Below are 20,988 nucleotides of genomic sequence, written 5' to 3' on the forward strand. Positions count from 1 at the left end.
TATGAGAGGTCCTCAGCACTACTATTGTCAAATAAACACGTGTGCGTGTGTGTGTGTGTGTGTGTGTGTGTGTGTGTGTGTGTGCACTTTGATCTGAAAACTATCAATGATCTACCACGGGGGTTCTGGTTTTGCTCCAGGACCCAGATGTTGATTAGGATTAGGATTAAACGTCTCTTGAGTTTGGACGGTTTCATGCTTGAGGCAGTGCCGACCACATGTCAACAAACCATGTTTATCCTTGCAGATGAAACCACTCCTCCATTTTAAAGTATAGTGGTAATAACAGTAAGCCCATTTATTATCCAAGGCGCACAATTACATGGTTAGTTGCACTGTGTTATTTGCATTTATTCATTGTTTTTCCTTGCTATTAACCCACGTGTCACTGGTTGAACCATTACAGTGCTAGATGGCTCTGTATTGATGCTGTGGTATGTTTTGATATTTTGTTGCATGTTTGTACCCGTTGAACTCATTTCAGGGCTTACGGTGGAGATGTGTCAGCAATTACAGATTGAACAATTATAGATTGTCGGGGAATTGAGCGGAATGAGGAACTGCAAGAGAAAAAGTATAGTTATTTTGATAAACCAGTTAGTGAACTAATTAAAGGTATTGCGGAGGATTTTCTTTTTCCGGGTGGATCATCAAGACTATTGGTCCTCCTAGTTGTCAATCATTCTGGTGATATGTTTACGTAAGGCCGTCTTACGTGCTCGTCCCTAGGTAGTTTTCGCTTTCTGCACATGCGCACTTTCGGGTGTATGTGTGTGGTGAGCTATGGTTTCAGCCATTCATTGAAGCTCGCCGGGTTTTTTCAAAATGTCTGAGGGTCGCAAGAGAAAAAGTGTCTACGAATTGTATGACAAGAAGAGAAAGGCCTCTGAAGAAAGAAACAAGACCAGAGTGTTTTTGGGAGAATATTTCACACGCTGGCGTGCGCTAAAAGCACAGGTTGGGCTTCCCACTGATGCCTCAGTCGCGAAGTTTTTACTCGACAGGTAAAGTTTGGCATGCTATTTGGAGAAATCCATTTAAAATCACTGCTAGTGAAAGTTAACGTAAGCTATGATTAGCGATGCTAGCCCTGGCACAAGTCACGCACCGCGCAGACACGGTAAACATCTCAATTTGTCTAAAGTAATTATGACCAAATGGTAAAAGGTATCACGCTGAAATGTTCTAAAACCTTTGTGTGTTCATTTTTGATAATTCCAATGTGTTCACATAGTATTTATTACACAAATGCAACAAGCTACTTCTCCATTGCAGATCATGTCTTGAGTCCTCACTCAATCGATCAGTATAATAAGTAAATAAAACACGGAAGGGCATTTTACATTTTGTCTTGCATGAATGTTTTTGAGTTAGAGTGTTTTTGGGAGAATATTTCACACGCTGGCGTGCGCTAAAAGCACAGGTTGGGCTTCCCACTGATGCCTCAGTCGCGAAGTTTCTACTCGACAGGTAAAGGAAAGTAGGCTTGTATGAGCCATGCCAACAGCAACTTGTAAACAGAGTGTGCACGAGGAGAACTAGGCTCGTGCATGCTCTCTCGTGCACACGTTTAATAGGCGCTCCCTCTCGGGAGCAGGTAGAGTGTTGCGCATGTGCATTTTTTCAAAAAGTGGAGAGGGCGGTTCTTTTCTAAAATTCGGGAAAATCCTCCGCTATACCTTTAACTCTTCCTTTAAAAAGAAACGAGTGGTTTCCACCCTTTCACGCTTGCACACACACACACACACACACATTTACAGTCTATGACAGGATTGCAAGTTAAAGCATGTTTGACACTCTCACTCAATTGTAATTAAAGAAAGCCACACATACACCCACAAAGATTGAATCACTGTAAATATAGCTCTGCCTGTTAAAACACACTCTTCTGAAGCACCCTGTTACAGACAGATGTGATAATGCTTTGTCTTCATCTCTTCCTTGGTTTCTTTATCTCTCTTGAACACACACACACACAAAGACACAGTCTCTGTTAATTCCCTGCAACTGATTATTTTGTTTGAATGTAAGTTTGTTAATTGTATTTTACATATCTGATAATTGTTAGAGTTAATAGAACAGTGTTCATTTCATTTAAGGGCAGGAACTACAGCATAAGTTTTGTCTTTATGCTCTAGGTTGAAGTCACGTGCAAGGACTTTACCATTTTGATAAAATGATGACCTACAAAAGTTAACCATTCACATTTCACACACCATCACCGCAATAATTCTCCTTTAGACGGCTGTTTACTTTTTTTAATACAGTTCAGATGCAATCCGGTCAGACGAAAGTAACCTACAAGTATGTAATTGTGATTTATTGTCCATTTTCTGTAGGCTGTCCAAGGAAAGAGTAAACTCTGCTTTTAATTTGTTTTGGAAAACATACAATGTCAACATAAGAGTGTGTTTTGTGCACAAAGTTATTGTTTGCTCTCAAAGTACAGCTTAAGATTTTCCGTTTTGAATTTGACATCATTTTTGTCCTCCCATTTGCAGATGCCAAATGAAACAAAGTAAGGGACTGAAATCACAACTGCAGGAAATCAACTTAAAATTATCACTGCAAAAAAAAAAAAGTGGGGAAAAAACATAAGTTTATCCCTAAAAGATACGTAACATAGGGCCTACTGAATTCTCTAGAGAGAGAGAAAACAAAAAGAAAAATAATAATTAAAAAATAATACATGACAGAAAATAAACACTGTCAGGGATCAAGGAGTGCACAGGTACTGAGGCTAGCCATATTGAGAGGTGTTTTATTAATATCAAATATTAGTCAATCAAATATAAATAGGCTATAGCAGGGGTGGGCAACTTCGGTCCTGGAGGGCCACTGTCCTGCAGAGTTTAGCTCCAACCCTGAAAAAATCACCTGCCTGTAATTTTCTAGTAATCCTGAGGACCTTGATTAGCTTGTTCAGGTGTGTTTGATTAGGGTTGAAGCTAAACTCTGTAGGACAGTGGCCCTCCAGGACCGAAGTTGCCCACCCCTGGGCTATAGCCTATGTTGCAAATGATGAAGTAATGAGAGTGAATGAAAAAAAAGAAGAAGAGCAAAGCGTTTTAAACTAGGTTTAAAATACCCGCTATTTATTTATTTAAGGCAAAACTGTCATTTTTATTTTAACTTGATTATATCTTAAGCTGTAAACCTTTGAATGTCATTTGTGTGTGAAAGGGCGATGATCACGTGAAAGGAGCTTGATGAAGGCGGGCTCTGGTGACGCAAACTGAGCTCGACCAATAGACGTTTCTGTTGTGCGCTCTCTGATTGGTCGATCGACAGAGTGAACTGTGAGCGCGTTTACGTCGCAGAAGTGAGTGTACACGAAGAAGGTGAATGCGCACGGTGCAAACGTGCACGTTTTTAACCCCCTGATCTAACCTGCCACTTGGATTTTGACCCAGATCAGTGTTATGTGGTCACCTCTTCCTCACAGACTCACTTTCAGACCAGCTATCGAGTAGCCCAAGCATTGATCGTGGATCGATCAGCGGGGGTTTGTTGGAGGCGAAGCCGCGCTGAGACGCTTTGAGGTCGTATAAAGTGGCTAGTAGCGACCGCTGGTCTCACACCCACCCGCATGAGCTCCACACGGACACGGACTTTGACACTAACGTTACAGCCCAGTCCGGTGGATCCCGGAGAGCATGAGCCGAGATGAGCCAGAGAGACACACTGGTGCATCTGTTCGCTGGAGGGTAAGACAGCTTTACTCAACAATACTCTGACACGTAACGTTACACAAACATATCGATTCAAACTAAAATAGAGGCTGCTTTGTAACAATAGTAGTAATACTACTAACAACTAACTAGTTGATTGTTATAATTATATTTTATTAAAATGTATACAATTAATATTATACTAATATATATAAATATATATATATATATATATATATTACTGTTAAATTACTATTTTATAATATTAATTTATATTGTTTTTTTATGAAAATGCTTTGTAAAACAGCCATTGTGTCTAATGAATGACCTTTTCTCGTTTTTGAAAGTTTGTTGTAAAACTTACAAAGTTTGTTGTTATGAAAGCTTGCCATTTTTTTTATTGTGTGTTGGAGTTTTGCCAAGACTTCCTAACTTCCCCTTTGAGTGTCATGTGTTAAAATTAGGGAAAGTCTGTTCATTTGATATGTATGTGTGGGTTAGTTTATTTTATAAAAAAAATAATTACTGTACCATTTGCTGCTTTACCATCACACCAACCATTTTAGAAAACAAGGGAGTTGTTGTTTGGTTTTGATGGAATTGAGAAGCGATGGAAAATCCGACAGATTGAGAGTTTGAAGATCAATTTAGATTTGTGTCATTAACCAAATGAGTCATTATTTAGTATTTTATTTCATAAACAATTTATTTCTGTTAAGGTAATAATCAGGTCACACTTTAGATTAGGGTTCACTTCTCACTATTGACTATTACTATTGCCTTAATAAACTCCTAAATACTGCTGCTTATTAATAGTTAGTAAGGTAGTTGTTAATTTTAGGTATAAGGATTAGGTAACAGAATAAGACATTAATTTGTGCTTTATAAGTAATAATAAACAGCCAATATCTATTAATATGCATGCTAATAAGTAACAGTGAGAATTAGACCCTAAACTAAAGTGCTTGTTAACTTCTTGGGTTTACTAAGTCAAAATCTTACCAGTTTCCAAAAACTGAAAAACGTCATTATCGTCACTTAATATTCCAAAATGCACTTGAAGCTCAGCTCAATTAAAGCTGTTATCAGATTTTTTTTTTTTTTTTTCAGGACACTTGATGAATATTTGAACATAATTAGTTTGATGCAGTATAGTTTACATTAATAATATGTTTTTATTCCATATATACTGTATATATAAATACATGTAGCCTACACACTTACTGTACATAAACATAGTAAAAGAGGTCTGATTGCTCCACACTGCCAATAATGTTTGCATTTTTACAGGAAGAATAAATCTGTTGTGTAACAGAGGAACTGACTGCTGTCAAAATGTCATTCAGGGATGATAGATGCTTTCAAAATGACTTTCAACACAACCTTCATTTCACCGAATGAATCCTAGTAGCCTATGAGACCAGACTCTCAGCTTGATACTGAATCAGACAGAAAATCAACAAGTACAAACATGCCTAAATATAAACGATGTGTTGTGGTTTGCAGCAGACTATGAATAATTTAGCACCATCACCTCAAAAGATCTTGAATTCAGCCACACTGATGTTTATATTACTGTCTATATAGAGAGAGAAACCTCAAGATATTTGTGTTCTTAGTCTTTAAAATATTTCCAGACATTCCAGCTTGTAAAAAGTAACAAATGTAAATAGACAGTTTTAATCTTTATTCTCACCTGTAATACTTTAATAGCAAGAATGGGTTTTTATAAGTGACAGTTGTAGTTTCGGGGAACTGATCTGTTACGGTAGTGTGTTTTGTTGAACTTACTGGCATGAGGGAATCATCAAGCCTGGCATGGATATTCTCATATTGTGATTGTAGCGTGTGCTATAAATATATCTGTCCTCAGATAAACTGGCACAGAGTTTGAAATAGGACTATTGACTGGCACTCATTAACAGTACATGATGAGCCTGTCAAAGGACTGGCATCTTTTGTTCGCACATACTCATGTTTAACTGTTTTTGCACATGATGGCAATACCATAGTATTTTTAAGTACCTTACAGTGTCTTGGTATATGAGAATGACAATCAAAAGTACCATAGTATTATATGATACCTAACATAAATTGCACCTTTGTTTGGTCTCATAAACTGTTCCTTAATAACATTTCTGTAGCTGTAGCTTTAGATTCGTATCACATGTATCAAACCCTCACGTTGATGCCGTTTTTCCATCGGAAAATCCTGATATCAGGTTGTTCCCGGCACATGGCTGTTGGTTTGGGTTACTGTGTTTGCTGACCCACATCTCCCGGCACGAGCGCAATTTTTGGAGACGATTAAGGGCAACTCACCTTTCACATTAGAGTTGAAATTCTATCGCCCTAGTTTTCTTCTAAATCTGTGTTGTGATGTTTGACTGAAGTCACGTGGCTTTCAGATAAGAAGTTATTGCATGACTGACCCACATTGTGCGGTCAAGCTTTCAACTGGTATTGGTAGAAATTGGCAATTTTTTTCCAACTTGGTTTTCTTTTCTTTTGATTCTCATTATTTTCTGTGCAGAAAAAAAATCGACAATGTATGTAATTTTCACTGTATGTCTGTCTTTTCGCTCAGATGTGGAGGCACAGTAGGTGCGATCCTGACGTGTCCATTAGAAGTGGTGAAGACGAGGCTTCAGTCGTCCTCAGTAACGCTCTGCATCTGCACAGTTGATGGAGCCAGCATGGCACGTGTGGCCCCTCCAGGGCCCCTTCACTGCCTCAGGTACACATGTCAACAAGCCCTTTTGCACTTTCCCTAGTGCATATATTACACATTTTCTTCTTTAACCCTTAAATGCATGAATGTTTCACCAATCATTATTACATATTCGGGTCTTTAGCGACCCGGATCTATAACTAACACGGATGGATCGCTACCTGTCGCGATAATATAAAACTCTCCTAAAATTATAGGAACAATTACAGAAGAATAAAAGCATGAATGTTTCACCAATCATTATTACATATTCGGGTCTTTAGCGACCCGGAACTAACACGGGTGGATCTCTATCTGTCGTTATTGTTTTTGTTATATTGTTCATAATGAATTGATTGAGGAATTTGGTGTCTAAATAAAATATTAATGAATGAGGAGGAGGGTAGTGAAGGATGTCCCGGGTCACTAAAGACCCGAGGTATGAGTTTAAAGGGTTAATTCTACACAATAACAAAAAATTATCAAAGTTACCATGGAATTACCATGTTCTTTGGGCATGAACCATGGTAATACCATGATATTCTTTGAATTGCAGTAGAGTAGTGCTGTCAAAAGTAGCGACTTCAGTACCAAGTCGGTACTGACATTTGAAAAATGTGATGCTTTGAGCGCTGTTGAGCGGAATCATAAACACCTCTGATTGGCCGTTGTGTTCATGTGCTCATTGGTTATGTCCGTGATTGGCTACAATGATCAACGCACGGGAGCGTTTGAGAGCACACGGAAGTGTTTGAAAGTGTTTTGAAAAACGAGAGCGGGAGCGTTTGAAGGCACAAGCAGCCGTCTATCGGCGGACTGGTCCTGCTTTCAAACGCTCCCGTGTGTATCTGTGTAAGCGCTCGGAGAAGAGTGTCATTACAACATGTTTTTGAAGCACTGATTGTAGCCAATCACAGACATATCCGATGAGCGTGTGAATGCGCAATCAGAGGTGTTTACGATTTCACTCAACAGTGCTCAACAGTCACATTTTTTTAATTTCAGTATTTTTGACAACACTACAGTGGAGTACCATACGTGGTACATGAATATATTATTCAGTAGCACCAGGGTATGTGTATGTCTATATATATTTAACTGCACATTTGTCCATAACATATCAGTGATAAATGTGTGTCTATGCTGTTTTAGCTGTGAGTGTTAGTAAAGACTTTGGTCAAGTAAAATGTTTACTCATCTGATTTAACATGGCGGTTTTAGTTCGGGAAACAGGCAACGCCCTGTACTGGAATAGTGTGAATGTTACATCTGCGTTGTGGAAACGTTGAGTCTGCGTTGCATTAGCTCAGTGTTTTGCAAACATTTGCTCTTTGGTTTGTGGGCCTAAACCCGAGTGCCAGAGGAGACGCCCCCTTTCTGTTGTCTCTTTTCCAAAAATGTGGTCATATTTCTTCACTACACTACTAAATGTGACTTAATAAGGTCAGAAGACGAGATGAAATCGGGACCATTGGTTTGGCATTTAGGAATTTGTTTATTTTAGTTCTGTCATGGTCAGTTCCATGTATGAAACATATAAGTATATGCATTACCCAGGCAGAAGTACAGTTTGCACACAGTGCATATTGCATAAAGTCTATAATCCCCTCTCTTTGCCTCTTTTCTTTCTGTTTTCTTAATAATGAAACTGTTCACAGTGGTTTTCACTCCCCCTTACCCAACCAATCGCTGCCCTCACACTAAAACGCTGCGTCCTGGTGCTTGGCTCTCGGATGAAGAGTGTGTGTGTGTGTGTGTGTCTGACTGACTGCTTCTGAGAACGGGCCCCTTGTCCTCGCAGTTTAACTTGGGTTATACATCACAGAGAGTTACTAAAATACTAAACACAAAGACATGCAGAGATACTTTGGTCTCGTTTATCAAAGTAATACATTGAGTAAATGATTCTGACATGTTGGCATTGTCTATTTTGGCTTTTTGACACCTGAAATTGCATCAAATTTCTGTAGACTTTGATTGGACGCATGGCCTTCGAATGAAAGCATTGATAAGTTGATAAGTCTTTTTATTTCGCGATCCCATCTATGCCCAATTACAATCAGTTACATGGGTAGTTGCATTTTATTATTTCCTTAGTGTTTTTATTCATTTGTTTGCCTGATGTCCGTAACCTTATAAGACATTTGGTCCATTTTTCTGCCACAACCTGTGACTTGAGAACAACCGGGGTAAAAGATTAGATGGAGTAATAAGTCGTACAAGATGGAAAATAAATAAAATACATTTGGCAAGTAATACATTATGTAATTGTTGTGAATAATTTCTCACACCCTTTTTTATAAAGAAGTGTTCAAGGAATTTCTTTGTTTGAACATGTTCCTCAGAGGTGTGTCTTATTGGATAATACAAAACATATTTGGGTAATTCTCATAAAGAAATGTTTGGGTTATATTTCACTCTAAAATAATTTATTTTAATTTATTTGTATAGTGAAATATTGTACCAAAACATCTTTACAAAGAACAAAAAATGTATCATTTTGCATAATGAACTTAAAGGTGCATTGCGCGAGAGTCTGAGTTTTCGCAGAACTACGCCCCCTCTGGCGGCAAGCGAAACTGCAACCAGAGGTGTGCACGCTCACGGACCACACGCACACGCACGCTTGCACGAGCTCGAGCTGGTCATAACCCAAGGAGCATCAGCCGCACAAATCTTTTGTTTACAATCATAATGTCTTCAGAGGTAATAAAGTTTTAAATCTGCAAGTAATTTAAAATATGTGAAAGGAAAGGCAATTGAGTAAATAACACACTTAATGTGTGAGGGAAAAAATGGGGGTAGTAGAAAACTTCGTTTTTTATTCCCATCTATCTCCATGTTGAACTGTGTTATGTGTTTACTGTATCCACTTATGACTATTATTATGGAAACACGTTTATGAACAATATAAGTTATAACTTTGTAAAAGCTCAAAATTGTAATCATGATACCATACCATACACAGTCGGTCAACAAAGTACACCCAAATGTCTCAAGGTAATAAACAATCAAGTGGCACTATGACGTTACCATAAAAGCCAAACAGGCTAATCCGCCGAAGATTTGCGGGGGTTTAGCCTGTTTTATTGATCAGCTAAGTAGCATATTCCAATAGCAATACATCGTAATTAAGCAGTAATTTGCTCAAAATTTGTGTCTAAGTATCTAACTTATATATCAGCATTTTATATCACAATCATTCTGAACCTGATCACTGACAATGGTAAGTTAGTAAATCCTATTCCGATTGTACATTTATCTAGCTTACGCTAAAGCATTACACATTTTATGGATCGTCATTTATTGTCATTATTGGCCGTATCAGACATTAGAGAATGGGACATATCTTACCTTTTTATCAAGAAAAAAGCCAACTGAGGATCCCGTTTGAGCCCTAGAGCAGACCGGAGATCTCTCCATTTGTTGAAAGCCTTCCCTATGTTTACTCTCGTCTTACCCCGACGCCTGTCTGACTCCAATTTGGACCTTTTGGTTGCACTAGACAAAAGTTCTCTTTTTTTTTTTATCTTACGTGGAGTTTGCGTTGGTGTTTGAAATGAACTACAAGCCGGTCTCTTAGAATCCATTTTCTACGGAGAATGGCGGCGTCGGCGCATACACAAACCTGCCAGACATATGAGCGTGCCGTGATGAACGCGCATGACGTCACGCCCAGTCTCAGATTCCGACCCGAATCCCTCTTATTTATTTTACTGTACAGGATTATAGAGGCAATCGCAGTGATCAGAGAAGGGCTCAGTCAGCCCATCAGGCAATTGTTTAAGCATGTATGGGTTAGAAAACGGGTATTTTTAACATGAAAAGTTGCGCAATGCACCTTTAAAGGAGAACTCCGGTCAATTTGAACATTGAGCTCATTTTTTTGTAAATTTGGAGTGCTGTCAGTACAGAGAACAACGACAAAAATCGGTGTTGCCTACACCGAGTTATCCTCGTTTTAAAATGTGCACCCTGTTGACTTCAATGGGGCAAGTTTTAAACCTGCTAGTAGTCGACTAGTAGTCGATTGTCGAGTTCACGTGCGTGAACTCGACAATCGATTACTGTGGACTTCGACCGAAAACAGGATGTAAATACAGGTATGTGCGCTGGCTGAATAAACATCATTTTTTATATATTTCTTTCACATCTACTGCAGTCAGATTCACCCGCGTTCACTCAGAAGGAATCACTCACATGACCTGTGCACTTGTAATGACACATCAAGGATGTTAAGAGGCTAAAAGCAGGTTTAAAACTTTTTTTTTTTTTTTTTTTATATATAGCACACATAATACAACAGAAGTTGCCCAAGGTGCTTTACAGACAATATAATAAAAATACGTATTAAAAAAAACTGTACATAGAAACAAGCAATTGAAAGTAAAACATAAGACAAGACAACTATACTATAACACACAAAAAAAGGGCCAGGCCACTTCAGACTGCACCCCATGCAACATCTAATAAATGGGTTTTTAACAACGTCTTAAAGACAGCCAACGACTTTGCTGATCTGACAGAGAGCGGAAGGTTATTCCACAGTGTAGGACCGACTCGAGAAAACGCTCTGTCACCTTTCCGTTTAGAGTTTGTTCTGACAGTCAAAAGGAGATTTAAATTTTCCGATCTCAATGACCTCAATGAAAACTTGCCCCATTGAAGTCAACAGGGTGCACATTTTAAAACGAGGATAACACGGTGTAGGCAACACTGATTTTTGTCGTTGTTCTCTGTACTGACAGCACTCCAAATGTACAAAAAAATGAGCTCAATGTTAAAATTGACCGGAGTTCTCCTTTGTGGCCTGCTTATATTAAGATTTATTTGATATTGTATATTTATTGATATTTGATATTGACATTTTCATTCTAATTAAGAACCCACCCCCCCCCCCCCCCCCACACACAATTATCATACCTGTAATACAGCTGTAATACTGTTCAACCTGTCTCAGGACTCCAGACTGCGACCAAATAAACACATTTTGTGACCATTTTTTGAGACAGTGCACGCATTTTTTACAACTAGTTGCGGATGTGCGACCTTGCAAATTTGGATTTTTTTAAAATTCATTTCACATTTAAAGATGAGTAGGGAGCGAGTCCTATGTGTGTGAGAGGAGGAGGGTCTGGGAGTGTTTAGTCAACTACGCAGGTCATGAGTCATCGGTGTGTCTCAATGTTGTTGCGTCTAAATTATAGCTCAGGCAAAAATGCCAAAACGAACCATTGATATATTTTTTCTCAAAAGAGCCATGCCCTCTTCTGTGGAAGCTTGTTTCCGCCACTGAATAAAAAATAAAAAAGGTAATTGCGACTTTTTATCTCACAATTCTGACCTTTTTTTTTCTCGCAATTTTCTCGCAATTTGTAAGCTCTGTCTTTTTTCCTCAGAATTGGACTTTATAACTCGCAATTGCGAGAGAAAAAGTCAGAATTGTGAGATATAGCCTAAACTCGCAATTGTGGGGAAAAAGTCAGAATTGCAAGTTTATATCTTCTGAAAATGTGAATAATTGCGTTGCAGGTCAATTTAAAGTGTGCCTCTAAATTTTTTCCTTGTCCTCCTAATATTTTCAGGAAGAGGCTACAGTGCTCATTGTAAACAAACTTAGTCTGGAGCCCTGATGTCTGGATACAATGTTTTGTTTTATTATAATCTTTAAATGAAAAAGAACAAAATATTGTGTTATTATTTTTGCATGAGAATTTGGTTATCAATTTGTTTGAAATACTTATGAAAATATCACAATGAATGTCACATTGAAAAAAAGATCAAATGTTCTTCATTTACAATATAATGCTTTCTTTTGATTTTGGAGTAAAATATGAGACATATATTCCTCCTCAGCCCCCAGACATTTTTCAGGAACCTCATTACATGTTGTTACTAATACCAGACTGTGTTTATAGTGTTCATAAAGCCATTCAGTACAAAAATGTAATTCTGGTATGTTTGTCTTGCGCTTCTTTTGATGTGTTTCTCTCTCTCTCTCTCTCTCTCTCTCTGTCTCAGATTAATTCTTGAGAAGGAAGGGCCTCGTTCTTTATTTCGAGGCCTGGGACCCAATCTAATCGGAGTGGCTCCTTCACGGTAAGTGTTTGTTTAATTCATACAGTTAAACATCTCCATGTCAGCGAGTGTATGTACAGTAAGAGTATGTAATCCTGATCTCTGCATCATGAAAACACAGTCATTTTAATATGCAGTGTGACTGATGCAATCCCTGCTCAACCGGTAAAGCTGCAAATTTGCAGGGCTTGTAATAAACACTGATGCAGCGTTCAGTTTTGGGCAATTTTACAGGTCAGGTACACCATGTTCATATCAACCTGGCAGGGTGCAAATTACAGGGTGTCTAAATCCCAATAAAAGGGATAGTTCACACAAAATGCTGTCATTCATGTTGTTCTGTATAGGCTTGGGCGGTATTCGAATTTTGATACCGTCAAACCTCCTCCCTATTTTACCGGGGTATACGGTATTACCGTGACTAATTAAAAATTATGACATAATGGGCTCAGAGGGCGTCACCAAACTGTTGGCTTGTGCCTACACCGTTCAGAAACTGAATGCCAGATCGGGCAAAAAAACAAGCCCAACCCGTGGACGTTGTGTCTGAGTCCGGCCGACGGCATTAACTGTTATTATGAGCCCGAGCCCGCATTATTCAACATAATATCTGTGTGCGTGCAACAAGCAAGAAGTGTCTTTGTAATCCGGTGATGCGTGTCCATTGATTTTTATTAATAAAAATGTTCTGCAAAGATGGAAGTTGACGATCGCCATCTCTGTAGAGAGAAATGCACATCATTACACAATCAGAGAGTGGCCTTTTTCTTTTCGTTTTGAATTGTTTCGTTTAAAGAAATTGACGATCGCCATCTCTGTAGTGAACGCTATAGAGAGAAATGCACACCATTGATTAATCAGACTATATTTCTTTTCGTTTTGAATTGTTTCGTTTAATGAAATTGACGATCGCATCTCCGTATGAACGCGCCTAGAGAGAAATGCACATCATGGATTACTTAGCCTAATCAGTGAGTAGCCTATTTCTTTCGTTTTTAATTGTTTCGTTTAAAGAAATTTCAAGCTTTATTTATATATATTTGTCATGTCTGTGAGGCATAGCCTACACTGAGTTTCGGTTAATTTATGAGATTTCAATGCAAGTGACCGCGGCATGCCAGCGCCCATCATGTCATGATTATATTAAATCCAGGCAATGGTTAATGAAAATTTTATAAAAAATTTAGATACAATTTACACAAAACGAAATTCGTTTTAAAGAGGCCTTTTACAAAACGAAATTTATTGAAGTGGTCAAATCGTCTGACTCCCGATGCATCCCATCTTATTTGTGCTGTTCACTTGTCATAATCAACAAAGATGGAAAAAATAACATTATAATATTTAAAAAAATACGAAACTTAACGCGCTTATTTAATGAACTCGAGAACAAAATGCATCCTGGCAGCAGTGAGTGGGGGTTGTTTCGGAGATGCGACATTAGGTTAGAGGTGTTTACATCTCTCGCGGTCACCTTTTTATTGCACAATTTACAAATTGCCTCGTCAGTATTTACCGCCTCTCCCTTCTCATTCGGTTGGAACCAGAAATATTGCCAAACTGCAACCACACATAAGCATTTTTTAGGCAATAAATAAATTATATATATTATAGGCAATATAAGTGCCGGTAATGACGGTATTGAAACTGATACCGGTGCTATTTTAAGATCCCGCGGTATCCGATATTACCGTAATACCGCCCAACCCTAGTTCTGTATGACTTTTCTTCTGCAGAACACAAAATATATTTCGAAGAATGATTTGTGTTCCACTGAAGAAAGTCAGTTTTGGGTGAACTGTCTCTTTAAGGCTTGAAAAGTGCATACTAAAACCATTGTAATTCTAAACAAACAGTGCAATTTTCAATGAACATTACAACTGAAATTATCATCAACATAAAGATAACATGCATGTGTTTTCCAGGCCATTAAACATATCTGAGATCAGTTAACACTTGTCGATTTAGCCAGGCCCTGCACTTTTTCGCCACTCCAGCATTTTTGAGCTTTTCTGGAACAATGAAGCCTATAAACAGAAATCCAAATGGGCCTTCAGCCAAGGTGTAGCAACCCACAAACTGCTCTAAGAAGAACAGCACAGCTTAAAGAGCAATTAAATAAATAAGCAGACATGATAAATGGTAGTTTTAACATTTAGCGTCTGTGTGAACAGATGTTTTACGTGCATACGTTCAGGATAAAGTGTTTATCCAATGAGGCACGCATGATAAATCTGTGACTACTGATGCTGGGCCTGTTACTTAACGTTATGTAAACGTGTGTGTTAAGTGGACAGGAAGGTGAGATTGAACTTGAGATTAGTTGCTGAGCGTGTGGAGAGTGTTTAATGTTGGAGTGGTCACCGTGCTTCAGTTAACAGCTTCCGGAAACTGCATGTGCAAACATTTGGGATTACATGTGGGGGTTTGCGAGGAACAGATTGTCTCTGTGAGCTGCTTACGCAGGCATCGTTGTTGCCCAATGGGTGTTTGTTTTCCAAAAGGTGGGTACAGTGTTGTCAAAAATATTGATATTTGGATATGTATCGATACTGAAATATCTGAAACTGTCCCATTACTCCTTTTCTGCAGTATCCATACACCGATAACAGCTGCACGCAATAGTGCTTGTATTGCGCATAATTTTAGACATTCCCGCAGGTTTTGCGCTCGCACCAAAAGCACGCACACCACTGATCTATATTAGTGGCGCTCTCAAACAGCTTGCGAGTACCAAATTTAGTTTTTTTTTTTTGTGGCTTATTGCGCTTAAACAGTTTAATACATACAGAATTATGTCAAAATGCCCATCATGCCGAGTATTCAGATGAATATAGTCAGTTTTGGAACGTAAATAGTTCAGAGGAACGCATGTTGTGTAACAGTATATTGGATCTGTGCATAAGCTCTTAAAGTGACAGCAGCCTAATAAACCTTCTGCTGTCTGTCATGTAAATCAAAGAGCTAAAGAGAACATCACTTGCTGCTCTTGGCTGAATAACTTTTGTAACTTTAATTGCATTAATCTGTATTTCATTTTTACAATGAAAAATATCCAGTGTTATTTTACATTTTATTACTTTCATTTCTGGTATTGTAAATAGTATCGAATATCAATGTTTTTTTTTAAAGGTATCGTATCGAAGTTGGAAATTCCAGTATTGTAAAAACCATGTTGCATTAAACGATTTGGCAGCATTGCATATATCGCTTTGAAAAATCATGCTTAGTTTTAGTAGTTGTGTTGGGAACATGGTAAATGCTTTATAGCTGGACTTGGCTGGAAATGAGCTGCTGATTTATTGGTCGTCCAGCCAGCTCGTTCCAAAACATGCCTTAAACTATTACGAGGTTGGTTTGTTGCAGACAATGACTGACTTAGGCCAGTAAGTCAATAACATCCAATAACATCTTAAACCAACCTAAATGGTTTGCTCGTCTTAGCTGGTTTAGTTAGTCTCCCAGTGGTCAAGATGATGTTAATCAGATTTCTGTATCTTATTGGAAAAAGTTTATTGAACAATAACATACTGTCCATTGTTTTCTCCGAACAATGTGCAAATTCAAGACTATGAGAAATATAAATGTATAAATTTAAACTATGCTATACTTTGTGCAATAAGAATGAAGGGGCATTATAAGATTTGACTGCATTTCATTTATTCTTTTGAAAAATCAAGCATGGCTTTGGTAGTTGTGTTTATAACACAGTAGATGTTTTCTAGCTATTCTAAGCTGGAAATAAGCTGGTTACCAAACAGCTTGTTCCAACAAGTATGAGGTTGTTTTGCTGCAGATAATGACCGGTTTGGACCAGCTTATGACCAGCTTCCCTGCTGCAAAGAACATCTTAAAACAGCCAGAATGGTTTGCTTGTCTTAGCTGGTTTAGTTAGTCTCCCAGTCTGGCCAGGTGGTATTCAGCTGGTTTATTTGGTTGTCAACCAAGTGGCCAAAACCAGCCTGACCAGTCTGTTTTTGTACAGTAGGTTAGGTTGTGTGTTATTACTCATTTGTGTCCTGTCCTGCTGTGTTCTCAGGGCCATCTACTTCGCAGCCTATTCCAGCACAAAGGAGAGACTGAACTGTGTGTTTGAGCCAGACTCCACGCAGGTGCACATGACGTCTGCTGGGATCGCAGGTAACTTCCATTATATTTTGACCATGTAATTCAACTACGTCCCTGTTCCTGATGGGCTCAGAATAAGGACTGCTTAACACTTTAACCTCTTTGATGCTTAATCGCACGTGTAGATGCGTCTAGCAGATTTGAATTGCAACTTTTCTCTTTTGTTTCATGCTTTATCTCTTAAGTATCAGGCCAGTAAATGTCACAGATCCGGCAGATGGCCAGAAGAGAGCGTGTGTGTTGTCTCTTCACACCTGTCACCTGGACTTTTGTCAAGGAGGATTTAGATTAACACTCTGAGCACATATGCTAGAGTTTTCTTACACCTTTAAGGCCCTTTCACACCGAGCATGACGTGATAAAGCTAAGCGAATCGCTGACGAACGGAGCTTTCACAGTGAACGCAAAACAATTGATTGCCTTCGGCTAATTCACGCCTGCACAATAGGTGGCGCTGTCCGAGAATACATTTTTTTTCTCCTGTATGTATCTCGTAGGTTTTCCCATTTGGCTTTAACCTCATCCGCTGTTCAACATACAACAGTAAATGAAGATAAATAAAGTTTGGTACAACACAGAAACTATCATTTTCATCTTTCAAATTTCATCTTAATCTTTCCAGGGTTCACGGCAATAACGGCAACAAACCCAATTTGGTTGATTAAGACACGTCTGCAACTGGATGCCAGGTAAATGCCAACAGATATGTGGAAGTGAGTTGGAAGTAGATTGTTTGATTAATATCCTTAGTGATTGATTCCTTAGTCCAATATAATGGTTTTAACATGAACTAGTGCTTATTATTCCTGATCCCATTGTTTTTCACTCAATAAAGCATGTGTTATTCTGCACAGGAACCGTGGGGAGCGTCGTATGAATGCGTTTGAGTGTGTGCGGCGCGTGTATCAGACGGACGGCCTACGTGGGTTTTACCGCGGCATGTCTGCATCCTACGCGGGAATCTCAGAGACTGTGATCCACTTTGTGATCTATGAAAGCATCAAACGGCGTCTTTCAGAGGCTAAAGCAGCGACACACATGGATGAGCATGAGGACACAGCCAAGGACGCTTCTGACTTTGTGGGCATGATGCTGGCAGCCGCAACCTCCAAGACCTGCGCCACAACGATAGCCTATCCACACGGTGAGCGTGTCAAGCTGCATGTGTATTTTCCCATCAGAGCACTGTATGATTTTAAAGGGGACCTGTTATGCAAAATTCACTTTTATAAGGTGTTTGAACATGTGTCCACAGTGTGTGTAAACAACCAGCATAAAATGATTAAATCCATTCACTCCTTTTTTTTTTTTTTTTTTTTATCACCATAAATCATGAACAGTCTCTCCAAACGAGCACTTCCAGATTTACGTAAGAAAAAGCCCCGCCCACAACTGGTGACGATCTGCCCTATTAGCATAGGTCCCGCCCTGAGTGAGCCATTTCTGTTTCCTCGCTGTAGCCGCTGGAGATATACAATATCTGTGCCAAGATAAACATAAAAGTCTCCATAGACTCCCTGCATCTGAGCCACTGAGGACACTGTGGTTGAATTTCATTTATGAAGGAAACGTGCTGAAGAAAGTTGTTAAAGTGTGATATATTTGTGAAAATCATTTTACGTCGGACTGCTTCACAAACGAGGGTCAGTTCAACGCTGGATTTGCACAAAAGTTGTTTCTAAAAGATTTTTAGATTAACATGACGGTACATGCTAGTCGATGAGTTGAATCAACTTAAGTCCACAACAACTACATACATTTATCCACTAACCATTCAGAAACGTCCAGTTGCATTCTAAAAGTCTAAGAGTCTCTTCATCAGTGTCCGACTCCGGTTTGAACATGTAAAGCTGAACATCACTACTGACAGTTTCTGACATTTTGGCTGCGTGAGATTCTCCAGTTTTGTTATTGCCGGAGTATCTAAAGCACAAGCTGTAAAGGCTCCGCCCTCTTCTGGAAAGGGGGCGGGGAGTATTAGTTCATTTACATTTAAAGGGACACACACAAAAACAGCATGTTTTTGCACACACCCAAATAGGGGCAAATTTGGCAAGCTATAATAAATGATCTGGAGGGTATTTTAAGGCAATATCTTCTGGGGACACCAGAGACTTGTGAAAAGGGGCATAATAGGTCCCCTTTAAAGTCAACATGAAATGTCATTCACAACCTATTTTACCTCAATAATGTGACGCATACTTCTGTTCAAAAGTTTTTTTAAAGGGGAATTAACACTTTTATTCAGCAAGGATCCATTAAATTGATCAAAAGTGACAGTAAACACATTTATAATGTAAGAAAAAATTATTGCTGTTCTTTTGAACTTTCTATTCATCAAAGAATCCTGGAAAACATGTATCTCAGTTTCCACAAATATATTATGCAGCACAACTGTTTTCAACATTGAGAATAATAAGAAATGTTTATTGAGCTGCAAATCATCATATTAGAATGATTTCTGAAGGATCATGTGACACTGGCGTAATTCAGCGTAGCATCACAAGAATAAAGTACATATTAAAGTATATTTAAATGGAAAACAGTTATTTTGAACGGTAGTAATATTTAACATTATTTGTGTTTTTAATGTATTTTTAATCAAATAAATGCAGCCTTGGTGAGCAGAAGAGACTTCTTTCAAAAACATTTTGAAAAATATTACCAGCCCCCAACTCTTGAACGGTATATATAAAGTAAAACAATACAAAAAGACTTCATGCTGTGCACATGGTTTGAAACCAATTCTGAGTATTTTTGTTTCTCTCTGTTCGGTTCTGCAGAGGTCATCCGTACACGGCTAAGGGAAGAAGGAAACAAGTATCGCGCGTTCTTCCAGAGTCTCAACCTAGTGATCAGAGAGGAAAGCTATCGAGCTCTTTACCGAGGACTCACCACACACCTGGTCCGACAGATCCCCAACACGGCCATCATGATGTGCACCTACGAGTTCGTCGTCTACCTGCTCGATGGCTAACCTTTGACCCGAGGTGCCTCGTGGACAGAACGTTATGTGGTTTTATTCACCTTGTCAACTGGTGTGTGTTCTGGGAGGAAGGTGTTAGGAGAAACAGGGTAATGCCTACAAAGTTGGTGTCTAGAAAGAAGCTTTTGCTTCCCTTTCCCCCTTTTAATGTTCTTTAAAATGATGCTGCTTCTAAAAAGCCTTGACATACCTGACTAAAGATGGCAGTCAGATGGAGTGTGTTACGTTGACATCAGCACCAGTTCACCTTTAAACCCCGTCAGAGTTTGGCTTTCCATCTCAAACAGCACTTCACGTCAGATTGATCTTGAATGTGGTTTTAGCAGTTTGGTTGTTAGAGAAGTGTTGGCAGGTCATTGAGGGTTTTGTCCGCCACTTTGTTGTACTGTGATGGTGATCAAAGCTTCAAGGGATTTTATCAAGCATTGAGCTGGAAAGATATCGAAGAGGATCCAAACAGAGGCTCACTTCCTGTCTGGAAACAGCCAATCGGGTTGCTCTTACACCATGCAGTGCAAAAGCAGGAAGATCCTACATAGAATCACATACCTGACACTATGCGCACACATGTACGTGGACCTGCAAAAGAAAAAAAATGTCTAATAGAGTGTTTTGTCGTTTTGACACTGTACAGGTGAGTGTGTGCTAGTCTCAGAGTGTCATATTTGTGTGTTTATACAGGTTATCGTGTGTTTGCTTCCCATGTTTGACTTTAACACAGGAATGTAACAATCATTGCAGCCAAAGTAGGTTGTTAGCACAAAAAAATATTTAATAAATATATGTACTCAGCAGAAAAATCACTAAAGAAAGGAGGAATAATTATTTACATTTGTAAAAAAGAATGAAGTATTATAAAAAAAGAAAAGAAAAAAAAAGGCACTGCACTGTAACACAAAATAAGTTTATTTTTTTGGTGGACATGTTGTGCCCCCATCCCAAGCACACACACACACACACACACACACACACACGGAACACAAAACAAGAGAGTTTGTGGCTGCTCATGTTGCAAAAGAAAACATTGCATTTTTTGCCTTGTTTTGCCGTAAAGATTCCTAGAAATCCTTTAAACAAGATCCATTAACTCGAAAAGCAGAATTGCAATTAGATTTTTTAGACTTTTTCAGACAATATTGAATTTATTATGATTGTATTAATATTTAATAATAATTTAATTAAATTAATAAATAATAAATAAAACTTAATTTATTTTAGATTTATACTTGACAAAAAAAAGAAGATATTTGCCAATGAGTTGAGACAAAAACAATGCAGTGTATACTATATTTACTGAAAATGTCTTTTGTTTCTTAATTTCAAGTGAATTGATCTTGTTTTAAGTGTGTTTTAGATATTTTTTCAGGAAAACAAAAGAAAATGTTTTTGCAGCGTGGACAAAGGGAAAACACATT

The 20,988-nt window shown here is 38.5% G+C and overlaps 2 protein-coding genes across 2 annotated transcripts in view; one reads left to right on the forward strand and one right to left on the reverse strand.

Moving 5' to 3' along the window:
• Positions 1–20,988, reverse strand: part of LOC311297560 (uncharacterized protein) — a 165,799-nt gene that overhangs the window by 130,136 nt on the left and 14,675 nt on the right. The gene's annotated exons all lie outside the window — the stretch shown is intronic.
• On the forward strand, positions 3,312–20,554 carry slc25a36b (solute carrier family 25 member 36b). The gene is made up of 7 exons (XM_084418399.1): positions 3,312–3,707; positions 6,259–6,408; positions 12,403–12,480; positions 16,499–16,599; positions 17,210–17,276; positions 17,442–17,731; positions 19,371–20,554. Exons 1-7 carry the CDS (start codon positions 3,667–3,669, stop codon positions 19,562–19,564), a joined length of 921 nt encoding a protein of 306 aa, XP_084274525.1. The 5' UTR covers positions 3,312–3,666; the 3' UTR covers positions 19,565–20,554.

This window comes from Rutilus rutilus (genome assembly GCF_951802725.1).
Source record: "Rutilus rutilus genome assembly, chromosome: 9".
In the NCBI taxonomy this organism is placed as follows: Eukaryota; Metazoa; Chordata; class Actinopteri; order Cypriniformes; family Leuciscidae; genus Rutilus; species Rutilus rutilus.

Coding starts and splice junctions, on each gene's coding strand:
- slc25a36b (XM_084418399.1), top strand. CDS start 3,667: ATGAGCCAGAGAGACACACTGGTGCATCTGTTCGCTGGAGG. Junction 3,708..6,258: donor GTGCATCTGTTCGCTGGAGG/GTAAGACAGCTT, acceptor CTTTTCGCTCAG/ATGTGGAGGCACAGTAGGTG. Junction 12,481..16,498: donor ATCGGAGTGGCTCCTTCACG/GTAAGTGTTTGT, acceptor CTGTGTTCTCAG/GGCCATCTACTTCGCAGCCT.